The 19,045-nt window shown below is 35.6% G+C and overlaps 1 protein-coding gene across 7 annotated transcripts in view; it reads right to left on the bottom strand.

The window, feature by feature from the left end:
• Positions 1–1,962: 1,962 nt before the first annotated feature.
• The window catches only part of STAG2 (STAG2 cohesin complex component), a 76,235-nt gene continuing 59,152 nt past the window's right edge, over positions 1,963–19,045 (bottom strand). For 5 of the 7 annotated variants that reach the window (XM_069015339.1, XM_069015345.1, XM_069015346.1 and 2 more), the window contains 12 exons: positions 15,939–16,031; positions 13,391–13,565; positions 12,810–12,949; positions 11,617–11,718; positions 9,796–9,944; positions 9,138–9,266; positions 8,567–8,772; positions 7,979–8,168; positions 7,780–7,893; positions 6,866–6,992; positions 6,464–6,541; positions 1,963–3,879 (listed from right to left, as the gene is read on the bottom strand). In XM_069015339.1, coding sequence (XP_068871440.1) covers positions 3,856–3,879; positions 6,464–6,541; positions 6,866–6,992; positions 7,780–7,893; positions 7,979–8,168; positions 8,567–8,772; positions 9,138–9,266; positions 9,796–9,944; positions 11,617–11,718; positions 12,810–12,949; positions 13,391–13,565; positions 15,939–16,031 — 1,527 coding nt within the window. In that variant the 3' untranslated portion in view covers positions 1,963–3,855. The other 2 variants (XM_069015344.1, XM_069015342.1) reach the window with 2 other exon arrangements.

The raw sequence follows: 19,045 nt of genomic DNA, 5'->3' as shown, positions 1-19,045 counted from the left end.
TTAAGATTTAAAGAAATAGATTCAAGAAAGCACAGCAACATGAAGAAGGGATACAGGAGAGAAGGACAGCTGAGGAAAATGAGAGGCACCATTCACATGGAACTGTTACTTTTAAAACAGAATTATTATAGAACAGTATTGTCCTACATTACCTTGTTTTCCGAGTACATGTCGTCATCCACCTCCATCAAAACTATGCTCCCTTTTGGATGCCAACAAATACATATGAAATTAAACAACCTCAGTACAAGAAATTACATAGGATTATGAAAAATGAGGCAATGGCATAAATTACATTTCAGTATCACAGATTGATCGAAGAATATTAAATTAAAGCAGTTAAGTAGGAATGAAAATATTTTTAAAGAACCAATTTGTGTTTTATCAAAAGAATTCTGAAGCACAAATTGACAATTTTGACACGTTTCAAAGAATGAACAAGTCCTTGATATTCATCAGGCTATTTAAAAAAAAAAAAAAGTATCTATGGGTTAAAAAGCAGCAAAGCATTGTTGTGAATCAAAGCAGTTCAAAAAATCCAGTATGGGTAGGAAGTTAATTGTATTGCTGTCCTGAAATCCCACACTAGGACAAGTGTATGTGTAAACTATGGGGGAAATAGAGGATCAGATTTTAAAGAGGCAGTTTTCTAGTTGTACTGAGATACAAGATGGGGATTTGCGAGCCCTAACACGCTACAGGAATCAACATCACACCAACCAAAGGAGAAAAAACCAACCAAACAAACAACAGCCATCACTAACGTCTTACATATTCTCTTTGGTTGTTTAATATCAAGAAATACTTTTTACAGAATATGTGGAGACTATTCCTTTGAAATTCATTCTGTGTCAATACCTTCCCTATGGCCTCTCTGGCAAACCAGAGGACAGGCTTTACTTTTTCTGAATAGCTTGCTTTTTTCTACATTTTTATCATATCTCTCTTCAAAACTCCAATTTCTTCCATTTACAGGCTTTTGTATCAAAATGGTATAACTAGAACAGACTTTACATTGTATAGTGAAGGTATTTTTCTTGCGTTAGAAACTTAAAACCTACTAAAACAATTTTCCACAAGGTACTATTGAACTTACAGCAGGATTTAGAGACAGGAATAATGAACATTTGCAATAATAAAACTAAAATAAAAACCAATGCAAAACTTCTTAAGTTACATTAGCAAGGATTAAAAGTGTTATCTCGCTAAGATTTTAAAATTACTGCTTTAAAAAGTCTTGTACCAGAAAGGAATTTTCAATCCCCAGCTAGAGGTGCTCAGTAGCTGAGGAAAGGGGAATGGGAGGGGAAGCCATATTTAGGGTGTTCCCCTCATTCCCTTGCTCGCTGGCCAATTAATCTCAGAATGTTTACCAGGTGTATGATAAATTTAAGGAATGGAAAGTAGTATACACATTTAATGGTATTTCCATTGGACTATGTACAGCATCTCCAATGTCTGAATCAAAAGCATTCTGAGTAAAATCAGATAATAGTTATTAGGAAAAAGAAACCAACAGAAAGGCTATTAATACACCTTTAAAAAACGTTAACACAAAAATAATTAACCACTGCTTTCTTGGCATGTAAAAGTTCTATACAAATTTTAAAAATTTTATTTGCAGGTACTAACTTCTTCAAAAGCTCACTCTGTATTTACACTAATTCTTTTAACAAGTTTATCTCAAATTAAAGCATATTTAAAACAATCATGATTGCATTAACTTTTCTGCTTTAAATTATTACCCAATTAGTGCTTTATTCACATTTTAAAAACTTGTACAATTTATTACAAATATAAAACAGTGCAGTTTTTCATACATTATCCCAACTCTGAGACAAACACTTAAAAGACATGGAAAAAGATTTTGATTTCTATAAACATAACATTTGCATTACTCATACCCCTTTCTTCACTGTCCTCCCATAACCCCAATTTAAAAAGATCAAACATACAACATACTGTAGGTTTATTTTTATTCAAAAAGTTACTGTCTCAAGACATAAATACAAATCAGAAAACAGTACAATTAGGACAATAGAATGTGGAGGACAACAGGTTAAGGTAAATATATAAAACATTTTTAGCTGGTTGAAAACAAAGCTGTAAGAACTGCTTTCACAAAGAAACACTCCTTCAAGAGTAAGAAAAATCAACTTAAGTTTAAAATCATATATACAGTCCTCTCAGCAGTTCTATTAAATGCAGTGGTGTGGAAAACAATATAGGCAGTACTTTTAGACATGAGAGTATTTATTTATGTAAAATGAGTTAGGCAGATCTAGTTTTGAGTTTGTTGTTACCCCATGACTTAGTAAAATAATTATATTTTATCATGATCCTTTAGATAATCTATGGTTTTTGGCTACCACAGCCGAATGTTTAATTTCTGAGTCTAAAAACAGGAAGCCTTTTTGTATTCACCCATTTGGGGAGATTCTTGTATTGCAAGCGTATTAAGGCATGGAATGATTAAAATAATATACCTCAAGAACTGAGAGACAACTGACAAAAAATATACATATGTAATATAAGTTAATATTTCCTTTAAAATGATGTCTAGCTGCCTAAGCCTTGCAAAATGAGTCAATGTCAAAATGGCATAGATCCACTTTCTGTTTTAGACCAAATTTAATTTATTTGTGAATGGACACAAAATGAAGTTTAAAGCTTAGCTTTCAAAGAATATTATGGGTTGTTTATGAATTTCTATTATCCAATCTAATTTACATATAGAGGAAATGTACTGTAACCTGTTAGAAGTATCTTTAACCTGAAGACTGCTTGCAAAGACAGATAGATAAAACAATATAAAATACAAATTTAAAAATCATTTTTAAAGCATGAATTCTCATGCTCTTCTATTTTTAAACATTGTTAAACTTTCAATATATTTCTGAAACCTCATAATTTTAAGTTGGAATTTAAAAGTAAGAAAAAACTAAACAAACTGCGCAATTATAAAATCAGCACCAATTTATATATATATATAATTTTATTTAAAATTTAGATCCCTATTCCCACACTCTAATAAGCTGTATAATTTTTGTTTAGAATTTTTCTGCAAACATACTACAATAAGCTTCTTTTATTTGGAGACAAAATACAGTGGCACTACTGGAAGGAATTTCACAACATTACATTTTTCTTAAAGGACAAGCAAACTTTCAGGGTTGGTAATGGGCAAGCAAGAGTGAAATCTGTTACGTTCTGGTAGCTTATAGCTTATGGACCTTTCTGAGAAGGCTAACATGAAGCTTTTGGAATAAAAAGTGTGTTTTAGATTAAAAAGCTGTTAAAATTCTGCTTTATGTATTTTTTTTTCATGATTAATTAATACAAACCTTCTGTTGCTGAAGTTTGCATTTGATTGAAAATACTGACAACTCTTCTGGTTCGTTCTATCACTGTAAGAAAACCAATCCATCTACTATTTCAGTTCGTGGATGTGAACAGCAATCCAGCAGAGCTCATGATTATTTAGTATAGCCAGCAAATGTATAGAGAGGGGCTCAAATCTGTACCAAACACCTCTCAGACTGTTAAGAACAAAACTCAGAGGGAATACTTCTTATGATCCAGAAATAAACTGATAGCACATAAATAAAATATTGAATTTTTTTTCCCAACAAAAAGTGTAGCTTATCCTCAAATTGTTTACTTGTCCTTTACATTTCTTTTTTCTTTCAGGCAAACAAAACTGCCCCTTCAATGCACTTGATCTTGAAAGCATGTCATTCTCCTTAGAGAAAAATCTGTTCAGAATTTCACTGTATCTACCACAATTTTGTATTGAAAAACTTCCTCTTCCACTTAGAAAATGACTTCACCACTGATTTATTTGCTGCTCTGGTATTAAAACATTGACACCCCAAGAACCTAAAAAAAAAGTTAGAAATGGTGTCAATTTGTAGTCTACTACACATTTAACAAATAACAAAGCAATTAGTATATGATTTAAGATTAAGACACTTCAAGATATGTTAAGGCATTATTAAGTTTATTTTTCTTCCAAACCAGATTAACCATACTTTGATTTAGATAATAATATGAAAATGGTTCCTCATTCATTAGAAATATTTTTCTCACACTTGAAATTAATTAGATCCAGTAGGGATGTGATAAAGTCTGTGTTTTAATTATTTTAGGCAATAATTGCAAAAGAATTTTTAGTTAGGTGCCTAACTCAGAGTTCTTTGACAATGACATTCTATTGGCCTCAATCTGAAATCAAGTGTGTTATTTCCAGCAACTAAACCTGGGACAAAACACTTCAGACACCGGCTGCTGCTGCTGCATCTGTGATCACAGAAACCACAGGCCATCCCACATCAGCCAACCAGGACACAAACTTAACATTTCCTAGGAAATGTATCCACTCTGTCAGGAAGACAGTGAAAAATCAAACAGTCATCAGGTAAAATCAAGCAACTGTACTTCAGGAGATTGGGTGACTAGGGAAAGAAAAAGTTTTCCTGAAACAAAGAATCATTTTCCACTTCCCATGTGGGAACAGGATATATAGCTTTCTATGCCAATGGAAGTAAGTATGACCACTGATGTGCCAAAAAAACCCAGAAGATCCAGATTTTGTGAGTGCCCTAGCTTTTACAGGAGTTTATAAAATCAGCAAGAGCCAAAAGAGACTAAATTTTCCTGAACCTTAACACTGCTGTTCATATTTATCTGTTCACAAACCAATTTTTACTGTTCTTTTAATTAAATTCACTTTGGGTGCCTCCTACAATGCAGCACACAGACAGAACTGCCTCTGGTGCCAGTAATAACTGGGCACACCAAAAAATTAAAAGACAGACTAGAAGTCTGATCATAAACCATATGCATCTGAATAAATTAAACAGCTTTATTATGTCTACACCTATTAAAAACAAGTGCAACAACTCCAAGAATAAGGGATCCCTGAAATAAATTATATGAATAAAGCAAATAAACTTTATTCTGAGATATTTTTTTTTTGCACTTGTGAAATTGTTTTTTCCACTGAACACTGGCTGTCAGATTCAGCTCCGCTTTCCCGTGTGCCCGTGCTATCTGGTGGCCTGTCTCCCGCCGGGGTTATGTAAAGGAGCGGCTGTTGCGCAGCCCCGCTCCCCGCCCGGCCCCACCCCGCGCTCCCCGCGCTGAGCTCCGCTGCCGGCGGCTGCCCCCGCGCGGCCGCTCCCGCGCACTGCGCCCGCGGCACAGCAGGGCCGGGGAGGGAACCTCGGCCTGTTAGAGCGGTCCTCAACTAGGGTTAGAGCTGGAAAGCTAAAAGGGGTCTCAAATCAATTCAATGCAACCTGGAGAAGGCCAAGGTTTCAGCATTGTCAGACTAAAAAGTGACTGGTATTTCACAGATCAGTCCAGGAAAAATCGAGAAGAGGAGGGGAAGAACTATTGTAAAACAGAATGTCAGAGAACAGGTAAGATATTTTCTTGGTGTTACTTCAGGAACAGAACACACGACAGCCAGACGCACAACCTAACTGATTCATTATTACTAAAGCAAAGCCCTACTGGTACAAAATATATGGATTTGCATTTAAAACAGTATTTAGGACTTCTTTCTCCCATAAACAACAACAGGTTCACGCTGCAACAATACTGTAAAAAAAACCATAACCATCTTCCAAATTCCACCAAGCTGTCCAAGATTCCCAGGAAGCCTTGTTGTACTGTCCTCTGCTGGCTTGCTGCAGCTTGTTATTTCCAGTGTAATTTTGTACCAGCTACACAAGGTCAAAAATGGCTGCATACTTTACAAGTGGTTCAAGACAGAAGGAATCCCTCATGCAGATTTTTAAAAGAGAATAGAGACTGCAGATTTATCAAGTCGGATAAAAGGGCAACTGCAAGCAGAAACTACAGACTTCGGATGTTTTGGACCTAAAACTTCATATAGAAAGAAAAAATACCTCTCATCTCTATAAACAGATATCTGTATTATATCTTATTTTCTCCATTATCTTACTTATGCACAAAAGTAAATATGCCAATTAAAGAAAAAAAAATAACCACAAAATGCAAACCGTCCAATGCTGACATTTGGTAATGACACCAGAGTCACTGAACTAAGCTCGCTAGCACAACAGGAAACTTGCCTTTAATACTGTGTATGCACATTTCTTTATTTTTCTAACGCTCTTTGCTACCAGTCTCTGCGAGGGTCTTTTCCACACCAGATGTATTTTCTGCTCAGAATCATAGGCTTTTAATTTTTACATAGGTATATATAAATATTAAGAACAAAAATCCTATGAACTTGCAAGGAACACTTGACCACCCTAGAATGTATGGAGCTGAATTACAGCATAAAATACTTCTCTGACTGTACCAGTCTGTCAAAATAAGCTAACAATGACAACCTGAAGATTGCATTCTTTCCATTTAAAATCTGAAGTAAGAGAGTATGGAAACCTTAAGATTGATGTACATTACTTTCCCCTTACATAAGTTAACCTACCGATTCATCCATGATTGAAGCGGGGTCAAAGAAATCTGGTTTTAGTTCCGTTCTTTCTCTCCTGTTCTTTGATGGTGGCTTTAGAAAGCAAACAAACAAACAGGTTAAGTGTAATTTCACCAGAAGAACAGAGGTTTTACACTGTAGTCAGTGAAGCTGAACCCTCAAGGGGCAAGAATTCACAAGATAAACGTTATTATTAGTTATTACAGGAAGCGTTCTTGCTTTTTGTATGGCAGTTGGAGCAGATGGCTCTTGTACACAGACAACAGCACAGACCTTTAACAATGCAGAAAGCAACCAGAATGATTTTTGTTTTATAGGAAGGAAAATTTCAAATATCTTACTTCAAAAGCAGAAATACAAATCCTAAGACCACCAAAAGAGTAGTAAATTTCTTACTAGGTCTATGTCCATGGTGTCAAAATCCATGCCTTCATTAAGATCTTCAATCCGCCCTTCTGATGACATCATCACATCTTCAACAATTGGCTCTTCATCATCTTCCATTAGACTTGTGCCACGTCGACTGAAATGAAAAACAATACTGTTTAGCACTAAATCAAGTTAACTTTTATCTATTTAAAAAGCTAATGCTCAGTAAGGGACTCCCAATAAATGATAATTCCATTAGATGAAACAGAAATGAAGTAATTAAATAAATGCACAACTACTACTAAAGAAAGCTGGTATTTAACCAGAAGATACTGAGAGAGTGTGGGAGAACGCCTAGCAAAGGTCAATTTAGATAACTGTGGTACACTGCTAAATGGGTATTCTGAGAGGGTGTGAGAACTGATAAGCAGATCTACTCTATACCTAATTTATGCTCAAGTGAGAAAGAACTTAGGTTTTGCCACCTAAAGAAAAATGGTTTCTGCCTTATGATAAGGCAAGAAGAATGTCTTCGCAATAAAGCAGATGTGTAAAACCACTACAAATATTCCCACACAGTCCTTCATCCTCTTTCGTCATAACTTCTACATGAAACATCAGATCTTATGAGAAAACTAAGGAATCATTCTAATTATATTAATTGGTGTCACTGTATAAAAAAAAAAAAAGCCACCACTGAAACTATGTTACATGAAGTACTGGTAATAATCAAAAAGTAGGGGAAAGATGTAAAGCTCTTCAATACATATGCCCATGGTTTTTGTTTGCAACCTGTACTTTTTTCTGTAGAACCACACAGGCCTTAAGAATGCAGAGAACTTTCAAACTTAGAAGACATATCCCTCTTAAAAGATACAGGTGTTAACACAGCATTTATAAACCCTCCCCAACCCACTGAAGGAACATTTCACTCCACTCACATGGCGTGTTGCAAGTTGCTTCTCAGCTTGACGTAGTTCATCGCTGCCCTCTCCTGTTGTTGCCGCGCGGCTTCTTCCTGTTGCCTTTGAGCCAACATCCACGTTACTTGCGTGCTTAAAAAGACCATTATTCTATTTTAAACATGTACTGGTTTTGTGTATGAACACTAACACAAAGCAGACCTACTCATGTACGTACTTGTAGTCGAGCGGCGGTTGGTGGTGCTCGGGCTGCATAGGATAGACACCCATGTAATTCTCGTCAGGTCGCAATCTCTTGGGCTCCCTCATTATCGTGGAAGTGAGCTGAGGTGTCTGCATCATGACTGGTGTGTGCATTGACTGCTCCCTGTTCAGCCACATACTGTCACTACTGCTGCTTTCTTCAGCTGGAAGCAAACACAAGAAGAACATCCGTGAAGATTTTTTCAAACTAGTCTAGAAGTGAATATTGAAACACAAATTAAATGTGTACTTTCTGTTTACAGAGAATCAACTGCTTTAATTTTGCCACAAAGTCTTACATGTGCCTCAAAAGGCCTGGATTTATAATCACTGGCTGGAGCATTTCTGTATTTTTCTACTGTATGACTTAACACTGTGTTATGCCCTTATTTCCTTTTGTGAATCAAATGAATACCTTTCTCACTAAGACATATACATGGTCAGAAGTTATCTGTTCTGAAAAAATACACTAAGGCATACCAATATACTCACACTAACAAATATGGAACACAGTTTATATGAATATCTACTCTAGTAAATTTTAAGATGAGAGAAGTTCTACCTTCGGGTACTTTCCGCTTGCCTGTTGCTGGCTTTGTCTTCTTATTTCTTACTGTAGATCCTCGACTACTGATTCCACTAATCACTGACATGGTATCATCATCCCCACCAGCTAATAAAGAGTTTCGGTAGGACATGAGAGGAAGCCACACATCTTCTCTTCGTAGAGACATCTGAAAGGTCATGAACTTCTCCAAGTAAACATACCTTTAAATGCAAACAGAAACACAGAGATGCAAAAAATCTGTAACAAAACATTAACACGTCAAGGTAAGTAACCACTTAATTTGTGTTTTGGGGTGAAATTATCACCCTATGTTTCTCATCTAGTTAACAGAAAGGCCTGACAACAGCAAATCTGGAATACGATTTCTGTTCATTCACCGTAAAATGAAAAATAACAATGATAACTACAATTTACCCTCTGTGAGCATACTTGACTTACATTAGCGTAAACCTACCTTGATGTGTCAGATTCCACTTTAGATGAATACAATACACAAATATTTATTCTGATGCATGTCTTTTGTGGTTATCATTACAAATGTTAAGAATATTAAGAAAATACTTACACTGTTCTTTTGTCTTGTCTGAGAAGTTTCGAGGAGAACTCACTGAGAATATCAAGAAATGCCAAATTTAATGGTGGGTGGCTCTCACCTTGTGGATTAGGCTCCTTAAAAGCAAATTCTATGCCATCCCTAAGAAGAAATTAAAAATTGCATCAGAAAAAGAACAAACAAAAGTTCAAAGCACCATGAGCTACTAAAACTGAAACCCTTTCCTTTATGTCAAGAAAGCAATAATTTGATGATTCCATATTCCAGGAAAAAAAGTGAACACCAGTCATTATCTGAATCTAGACACACTCTTTCTGTCATGGAATTTCTACCTTGCATTGCGAGTTTTCTGCATGAGGACAACATGACCACCACTGATAATGAAGTGGATCTGTTCTTACTGTTATGGACCAGACATTAAAAAGGCTTTTTCATTATAGCATTGACACTGGTATCATTTACATACTTATACAACGATGCTGGAGAACACCAACAATACGAAACATTTGGCTTTTACTCAGAGACAAAACTGCAGTTGTCTTCTAATTAATATATGGGCTATATCATCTCTAGGGCTGATGCACTTAGTATTAAACTAGATGAAAAAGATTATCTTATGTTAGTCAGGAAGTGTTTACAAAAATGGAAGTAATACAAAGCACACAATTACTTGTGTAACATAGCAATAGCTTCTCTTGTTTTCAACTGATCCAATCCAAATGTTAAAGCAAAACGTCGAGCAAGTTCCTTTATGCCACTGAATGTTGGTGATGATCTGTCAAAATTATAACCATTTTCTTGAATCATTTCATTGAAGAGCTGTATGGAATAAAAAGGGAAATTTTCATGTATTAGAAGATTATGCCAAACTTTGGACCAATACACAGAGAGCTAAGTTTCTGTTTAAAAGTATGTTTTACAGCTTTTTTTTCACCCTGTTCTTAATCTGACAACACCAAGAGACAAATATGGAAGTTTTGGACAGTGAAGTCAAAGCTACTCTTGAAGAGTCTGCACCCCAGAGATAAACTTTGAAATGCACTGTCCAAGCACTCATCAAACTGTATGACAGATTTCTGGATGACAGATTTCAGTGCTTCACTAAATCAGGTGATCTACAGTTGAGAATACAAAAAATTAGTAGGATTCCCTAATTACATATGTTAACAGAGAAAAAATAAATGGGGTAATTCTCACCTGGTCTTTACTATAATACTTTGTCAAACAACTAATTCCCAATTCTTTTTTTTTTTTCCTTCCCAAAATACAAGTATAAACAGGAAATTCTAAAATGGAAACATGTCTTCAGGGAAATTGCCAGAGACACCAGAAATTCTGTCACCAATTATGAGATTTTTAAGTATTCATCAATAGTTATCAGAGCCAAATACTCTGAACTTTACAGTCTTTTCTTTGATCAATCCTTTTCTCATCCTTCCAATAATCAATTTTTCTATCTAATTTTGTCTAACACACCCTTCACTCTTCAGTACCACAAAAAATAAACCAAAGAGTGTTTAGTTACATATTTCACACTGCAGTTCCACTAGCTACTTAAGAGTCATGCTGCTATCAAAAGTAAAGGCTTCATGCTCCCTTGTATTGGCAATATCTGTACTGATAAACCAGTCCTTACTTTAATAAGGACTATTTCTGTTTGGTCTCCACCAGGATCAATATCTAGATCTACATTCACTATGCAGAGCTTCATAACCTTTAGTCAAAAAAAAAGGGAGAGAGAAGACAAATTTGGGTATATTTTCCTTTCATGGGTAGCAGTGATCTGTTACAGTGATCTATGCTGGATTACAGTGTTTTGCAGATATATGGCTCTACTGTTCTGAGCCTGTGAATAAAATCCATGCAGATGGTTTATGTGAGCAGATGAATCAAATGCTAGCCTTAATTGAATTCATCAGGTTTCCACACAAACAATCTACTGAAGAGAGCATTAAATTCTGTTTTAGTATCAAATATGTGTGATGTCCCTACTAAACATTAAGAAATTACTAAAATTTCTTAACTAAGAAATTACTACTTAAAATTAATTCTCAGAATAGTTTTTTAAAAAAATCTAAACCAAAAAACCATACCAAAGCAAAACAAAACCCCCACAAAAAACCCCAAACCACAACCCCGCGCCACACAGGCAGGAAGTATTTATCTGTTCACAAACTAGTAAACTGGCCATTTCACAACATATTTCTGAATCCATGACTTAAACTATTGTTTTAGAGTTATGAAGGTTTCATAGTTACATTCATTTTGTATTTATTGGCCTCTCCTACATTTTTTGTGGTACAATATTTGGTAAGTATAAGAAGAGTTCTAGCAGTTTTGCATATAGTTGCAGAAAATGCATTTCAGTTTAGACCTATTTATCCCTACTGTCCATAAAAATTTCTTCATCAATACCTCAAACTAGCTACTAAACAACAGGACATCATATACAGTATGGAATTTCATGCATAAAACCACTGTAAATTCTTACCTGCTGCAAACTAAGAATAAGTGTTTTAGCACACTGGATTTTGTCTATCTGTCTTGTTTTACTCATCGTTTCTTTAATAATATCACCATAGTCATTGTAATACTAGGAAAAACAAACAAAAAAGGTTAACTGTCAATATTAGTTGAAAACATTGCAACTACCGAATTCTTCTGAAAACAAAATCTAGGATGTGTGCTTTAAAAAATAAAAATCAAACACTATCTAAAGGAAAAAACCCCAACATGTTTAGGATTATACCCTAAGCCTCCAAAATAATACTTAAAAAAATTTAAATGCAAAAAGAATAAACCCACTTTGGAGGCAGAATGACCTATTTATCTTCAAGGCCATGACATATTTTTTAATGACACGTGTTCACCCCTTCAGGGTACAAAATTAGAATCTAATCTTTTTAGTAACTCCTGTAACTCTGGTGGGGAGTTTTCTATATTCTTTGCTGAAAGGAGGCACTTACAGACAGCATCATAGCCATAATGTGTCCAACAAAGACAGCCGCCTGTTCAGTTTTTTAAGTATTTCAGGTTTAAGACAGACCCAACTAGTTATTTGGAGAATCAAAATATATGTAGGGCACTCAGACAGATAAAAGCAGGCTGCCCAAATTTTAAGGTAATCACCAAGGAGCAAAGCTTTATCATGGTCACAAAATGAGAACTTATATTAGTGTGCAGCTGTGAATCCCACGAGCCAGGAGAGACTTTTATATTTAAGAAAGATTGAAACAGATAAAAAGATAATGGGGGAAGGAGTAGAGGGGACTCAAACCTTATTTCTCTTCTACAAAGTTTAAACTTAAATTATTTAATGAGGCTAGACATCATGGAGTTGATCTTTGGAAAAACATTCTCAAAAGGCCTACTAAACTAGTAAGTGAATTAAAAATACACCATCAATCAGAGTAAGAACATAAAACTAGTAAAAACAACATCAAAATAATTAGTCAGTTTCCCTCCTCGCTCCCTACCACCCACACACTGGAACTGTGAAACTCATCTCAGTAATTTTTCTCCCTACATACAGAAAAGGGCCTACAGCTCTGGAGTTTTGAATTCGTCGCATTTTGAATCGGTTGAATCGGTTTGTAAGGTAAAAAACTACGTAATAGTTAAAAACTCCAGAACTACTGTATTCTAGTAGTTTTATGAAGTATCACTACTAAGCTTCAAATTTACCTTCATATATTGCTTGAAAATGTCTGCAGCTGTGTTCATTTCCACCACAGTATATACAATGAGCTTACAGAAAGCTGCAAGTAGGTTTCTTCTTTTGTGCAATGCTTCAATTTTGCTGGCTTCATCATCCTGCTGTCCATCTAGAAGGAGTTCAGAACAGGAAAACTGTCAGGTTTAAAGACTCCATATTTAAACATTTATATAGGAAACTGATATGGGCTAGTAGTCAGGATTCAGAAAATCAGATCTCAATTCTGATGGCAATGCACTTCATTGTCCACTGACAAGTCTCTTACCCTGATACAAATATTTGAGCCTATTAAACCAAACCCTTACTGCAATTACCCTACATGTTCCCAATACAGAAAATCCTTTAATCAGCTGACATTTAAAAGCCAAATCTACCTCTGTGTACATGCACACCTCTCAGTGACAAAACAAGACTAAAACAAAAAAACAACCAGGCAAATAAAAAACCCAACAAAAAATACCACCACCACAAAAACCCACAAATGCACAAGGAAACAAAGATACTAGTTAGAAAACAAATAATATAAAAGAAACTTAATTTTTGTACAAACCTGCACTATTATTATCATCATCCTGATCAATGAAGACATGATCTAAAATAAAACTGAGTAGTTCAGATTGCAAGGAAGAATCAGGAGTGTAAACAAGTGGCTCCAACATGTCACGTCCTCCTGTCATAATCTGATGGCTAAAGATCATCAGCACATCACACAGAATTGTGAAAGCCTGTTAAAAAGAAGCGTTAGTAAATACTTGCTTGGAAAGTGGATTTTGTTTAGAATAACATATTTGCACTTGACAAAATACCTAAGACCTCAACAGTGTATACAAAGGTCACTGAAGTCCTACACAACTACAAAGGCCAACTGAAGTCAAAATGTGCACAGCTTCTCACAGCAGGTTCCTCTATCAAGACCGAGTCTCCAAATGAAAATATTGCAGAGATGATACCAACTAAATATGAAAATATTGTAGGATTAAAACATGAGAAGCCCTGAAACTCCCAAATTCTGCCTGACGGATCTACATTAGGCCACTAAAGAACTTCGTGGACTCGAACCATAGTACAAACTCCTTTTTGCTGCCTTTTTAAAAAATAGTTTTGATCATGTTTGTTTAACATGTAACACCTGAGATTATTCAATCCCTTAAAATCCTAATGTCCAAAAATCCAAGAGTGCAACCGATTTTTTGTTTTGCTGGCTAACTTGTGCATCTGACATCAGATTTAAATGCCTGTACTCCACTGCCCCAGCAAGTTCAAATGTCTTAGTACCTGACATAGAGACTGACACTCTTCACACTAACAGACCAAGGCAACAAGCTGCTTAATGCTGCACCTTCTCTTTGGCTCTAGTCTCCCAAGTACTTCCATGAACAGGTGTGTTCTCTAACTCCTCAAAGCAAATATTACTAACTCCTGGTCACAAAAAATACACGTGGCTCCTCTGAAGTCCTTTGTGCCCTTTCATGAGATTAGATAAGGGAAGTGGAACCAAGGCTATTGTACCCTATGTGACAGGTACCCTGTGTAACTTGGCAGTTCTAGTTTCTAGGGCATTCACCAGAGTCTGAGAGTCATACAGCCTCTTAGAAAGACCTACTCAGAGCTTCAGTAATTTTGTTACTTGCACTTTCACACCCTACACCTTGTGACTATTAAACTAGGTAGCTCTTTGACACAGAACAAGCCTATTAAGCTCCAGGAATATTCTTGTTCTAGCAAGAGTTTCAAAAGCTACAATTGTGCGACTCAGTGGACCAGATTTTCCACTTTAACCAGCTTATTATTATCTTCAGCAGCAAAAAGGCTCCTGGCTTTCTATTTCTTTAATTAAACTGTCTACCTAGAAGATAATCTGGTCCTTCCCCTATAGAGACATTCTTCATTTTCTTTCATTTTAGCATTTTAAAGATTGTTAAAGGCATTTACTTAGAATTAATCCTGCTATCAGTAACCTGTGCTCTTCACTGGAACCTCAAAATCCTATGAGTGTCCTGGCTAAAGAACTATTTGCCCACAGATTGGAAGAGACTCAGCCCCTACAGTTTAATTATTTCCTTTGACTCTGTTATCCTCAGAACTCAGGACAAGAGTTTCCCAATATGATGCCTCAATTTTTTTTGAAACAGAAGCACAAATTAAAGACAACCCCCAAAACCTTCATGCCAGCATTTCAAAAAAGCCAGAACTCCTGCCTCAACTGTCACCCATTAGTTACTCAAGCTTAATATCTACATTTTTTATGTCTAAAATATTTAGGAACTTATTTCCAGCTAAAACTCTCCCTGCAAAGACAACTGTATGAAGGACTGACTATAAAACTGAACACATCTTTTCCAAGCAGTGTATGTTGTTGAAGCTTCCAATCATTTGCTAGAGCATCTCTAAACAACACTATTACCAACAGATCAGTGCGTGAGTGTGAGGTGACTACAAAAAATTTCCATTTCCCAACAATAAACTCTCCTAGGTTACAGTGCATATTGGTGCATATATAAACATATACACACTCATCTTAAGTACTCTTTTTTTTCCTCCTGATTTTGAGATCCCCAAATTCTTGGGACTCTGAAAAACTGAGGAATATACTGCCTTATGGAGCAACACAGAGAAGGAGGAGAAGGGAAGCTGCACCTGCATGCATTCAAAGACAGAACCAATAAAATAACTTCTCTTTTAAACTGCTGTCCTTAGCTCTTCCAGTTTTGAGCCAATGAATCCACAGCTCCACAAGAGATGTAGGTCATTAGCACAAGGCAAGCAATAGGTTTGAAATGGAACTCTCTCACTTAACTTACACCCAGAAGGCTTCTACAACTGCAGTCATTATTTAAAGAAACAAAAAGCTGCTTTGCATAAAACATTATGCTACCTAAAATTACTCAAAAGAATAAAGTTTAAAGTGATTCTGAAATCTTATGTACATAAGGAGGGCAAGCATACAAGTACAGTATGTATTCACACTCAAAGGGCACTCAGCCTGAGCATCCAGGACATCACGTTCCCACACAAGTGCCAAAAATATTAGCAAGAAGAAATTTTCAACTGCTTTAAAAGTACAGCATTAGAAGACTACAAGTAACAACAGCACTAACCTGTTCCTTAACAGCAGTGTTTACATTGGTCAGGTAGTGTTGACAGATTTGACAGAACACTCTCATCTGTTTCTTTAGACGTAGAAGATCCTCCTTTAAAGAGAATGATTTCAAATAACCGTTTTGCTTTTTCAATTTTATAGTCCCATTTAGTGCATGTACTTTCACAGAGCATTCCACCACAGGCCTTAGTGGTAATATTCAAGACACATTATTTAAAAAAATCACTATTACAAATAAAATTAGCAACTAGCAATTTCCTTAATTCTGTCACTCTGTGTAGCACAGAAGAGATGGCAGTTGGGATGAAAATCGTGTTACTTTATAAAAAAAGTAGTAAGTAAAAAACCTCAGAAAGAAACCTAAAAAACCCTAACACCTCCCCTCATCCCCCAAAAATTCCTGAGTATAAAGCATTTTCTCTTTAAAATACCTGTATTTTCAGCCTAAAGGATAGATTTTAGACAGCTGTTCATAACTAGAAAAGACAAGTCTACTCGGTATTATTTTATTTTTTTAATTCACTGATTTGGGATAAAGTGGACTATCAGATCAGTTGTTTTTCTTTCCCCGGTTCATTGAAAAAAAAAAAAAAGGTAGCTTCAGACATTGCAATAACTTCCCAAAGAGTAGATTACTGAGCAAACAAAGTATCAAATTGGTCTAAGTACCACCCACACGTGTAACACAGTTGGTGTCACTCAATCATGTGAAGATGTAGCCCTGTAGAACTGGGGAAGTTGTAATATGAGACCAACTGTGTAACCAGCATCAGTCCAAAGATGTAATACACCTGAGGGACGTCTAAAAACTATGCCTGCAATCTAAACTGAAACAAGTCTCTCCCTTCAAGAAAGTGGGGAACTCACTGGGTACAGCATATTGTTTAATCCCAACAGGATTAACAAAAGCAACAGCTGCTCCTTGACAGGAATTTAGGTAAAACATGATTTTATTAGTCCTTTTCTACACAAAATCTTTTCTCTCAACATTTACCATTCAGATTACTACACTGATGCTAAGACATTATATGTGGGAATATTTTCTTTCCTTTATACAGAATTGTTTACATTTTTATTAAAACTGAACCATTTATATAGTCTTCAATTCAGTGCATGTATTATGAAGCTAATTCCCCCACTTAGTTCACAAACCTGTTCACAAAGAGCAAAGTTAGCAGATGTTGACAATGTTGTCAGAACCAAAAAAAAGCCCAAATCAACCAACTAAAAAAATCAACCAACCAAATCTTTAGGCACAGTACATTCCTGTCACTTCTGTTTCTGTGCTTATTTTTTGCTGTTGTACATTCCACTTTGATTGAACAGAAGTCAACTGAACTTCTGTAGGTACTTAGTATATTTGGCAGCAGTCAAGCAGTTATACAATAAAATAGTTGTAAATCAGAAGTTAAACCAATGTAAGCTTTAATTTACCAAATTTTATTATGCAGGAGCAGAAGATAGTCTCTTTAAGGGACCACTTTTCAATTAGGTTCTTTTCATTCCTGCTGAAAGTATTACAAATTACATTTTGCTGCAAAACAGCTAGGTTAATCTTCATTTCTAAACTAACCTGTCAGTATTTATCTCATCTTCTGCCATTACGCTTGTGATAAAGCTTTGATCACTGTTACTACTGTTTACCCTTTAAGGTAACAAAGCCTCCAGATCCTTCACACCCCTAGGTGCCTCTGAACAATCTGTGTAGCCACTTCATATCAGGTATTTGGGGTTGGAAATGTGAAAAGCCACTAAAACACAGATGGGTAAACCAGCCAGCCAGTGGTCAAGTTCCTATTTATCTCTTAACACCTTCAGACTATAATTAGTAACTGGACTAAAGAAGTCTGAACAGATAGGGGAAAACCACCATAATCTGATACAGGTGTTCTCTGTTACAGGATCTAAATTAGTACAAGCTACATAGCATGATTTTCCACTCCTGCATCTACTAGAAGCTCAAACTACCACATCCTAAAATAAAAAAAATTAAAGGAAAAATGTATGCACCCTCACATTAAAATGAGAATACTGTAATAATGGATTATTAATTACTCATACATTATTAATGCCATGAGTTCCCTTTGTTTTCTCCCTAGTAAATTGTGACAGTCCTATACAACTTCTTTTTCTTATATTAATTACAAGCATGGTAATCAGAACATTTAAAAAACCTGAAGAATTTACTTGTCTCCTCCCTGACACAAAGAAAGGCGTGTTAACAGTAACTCAAATAATGAAGTGCAACTCCAGCATAGATTTTCAGTAAAAAAGCACTCCTCTTACAGGACTGCAGAAAATATATGTTTGATTACAGGGATTACATTTTTTAAATTTTAGTTAGAGAAATCATCAAAATGTTTTGGCACTTACAAAATCCATTTGTAACTACCTAGGCCTTTCAAAAAAAGCCTTTTTTCATTAAGCAGTTCAGAGTGAGCCACCTAATCAACCTCTTCAAGCAGCGCTGGATACAGGAAACCTTAGTCCTTCCTCTAAGATTTTTCAAGAAGTGAAATTAGAAAGATGACATTTGCCAGAGCTTTGCCCTTCAAGATTACTATACATAGAACCAGAACAGGGCCTCTCATCATTCCCTGAAAAAACCTGAAATTTAACTTAGTCTTTACATGTCTTTATTTAACAACAGATTTAAAAGACTGATGAAGAGTAAAGTAGAATAGCAACATATTGAACAATAAGAATACTATGATAGTATACAAATTCTTAGATCTCACTGACTTGTCACTGATACTTCAAGGTTTCCAGACAAATTCAAATCCACTACTTGAGAGTAGAAAGACTGACTATACTGGGATAACTACCATTCTACCCCTTCTTAGCATTGTTACTGTGCCTGATAGGTATCACGTTTATTTACTATTACTGTAAAATTCCATCAAATTAAACATAATATTGACATCTAAATAATAAAAACAATTAAAGGAAGTACTAGGTTTGTAAGTCAAGAATGTGACTACTAAAACTATGAATTCAGAAGAACTTATTTTAAAAAGCAGGATTAGGTAGGTATCAATAGAAAGAAAATTCCTACTCTTAATTAATTCCATCACAGTTCCCACTTGATGACACTGCAGCTATTTA

Source organism: Aphelocoma coerulescens, chromosome 4A (assembly GCF_041296385.1).
Source record: "Aphelocoma coerulescens isolate FSJ_1873_10779 chromosome 4A, UR_Acoe_1.0, whole genome shotgun sequence".
NCBI classification, from domain to species: domain Eukaryota; kingdom Metazoa; phylum Chordata; class Aves; order Passeriformes; family Corvidae; genus Aphelocoma; species Aphelocoma coerulescens.
Note: the sequence above shows the minus strand (reverse complement) of the source record. Positions and strands in the feature narration are given on the sequence as shown.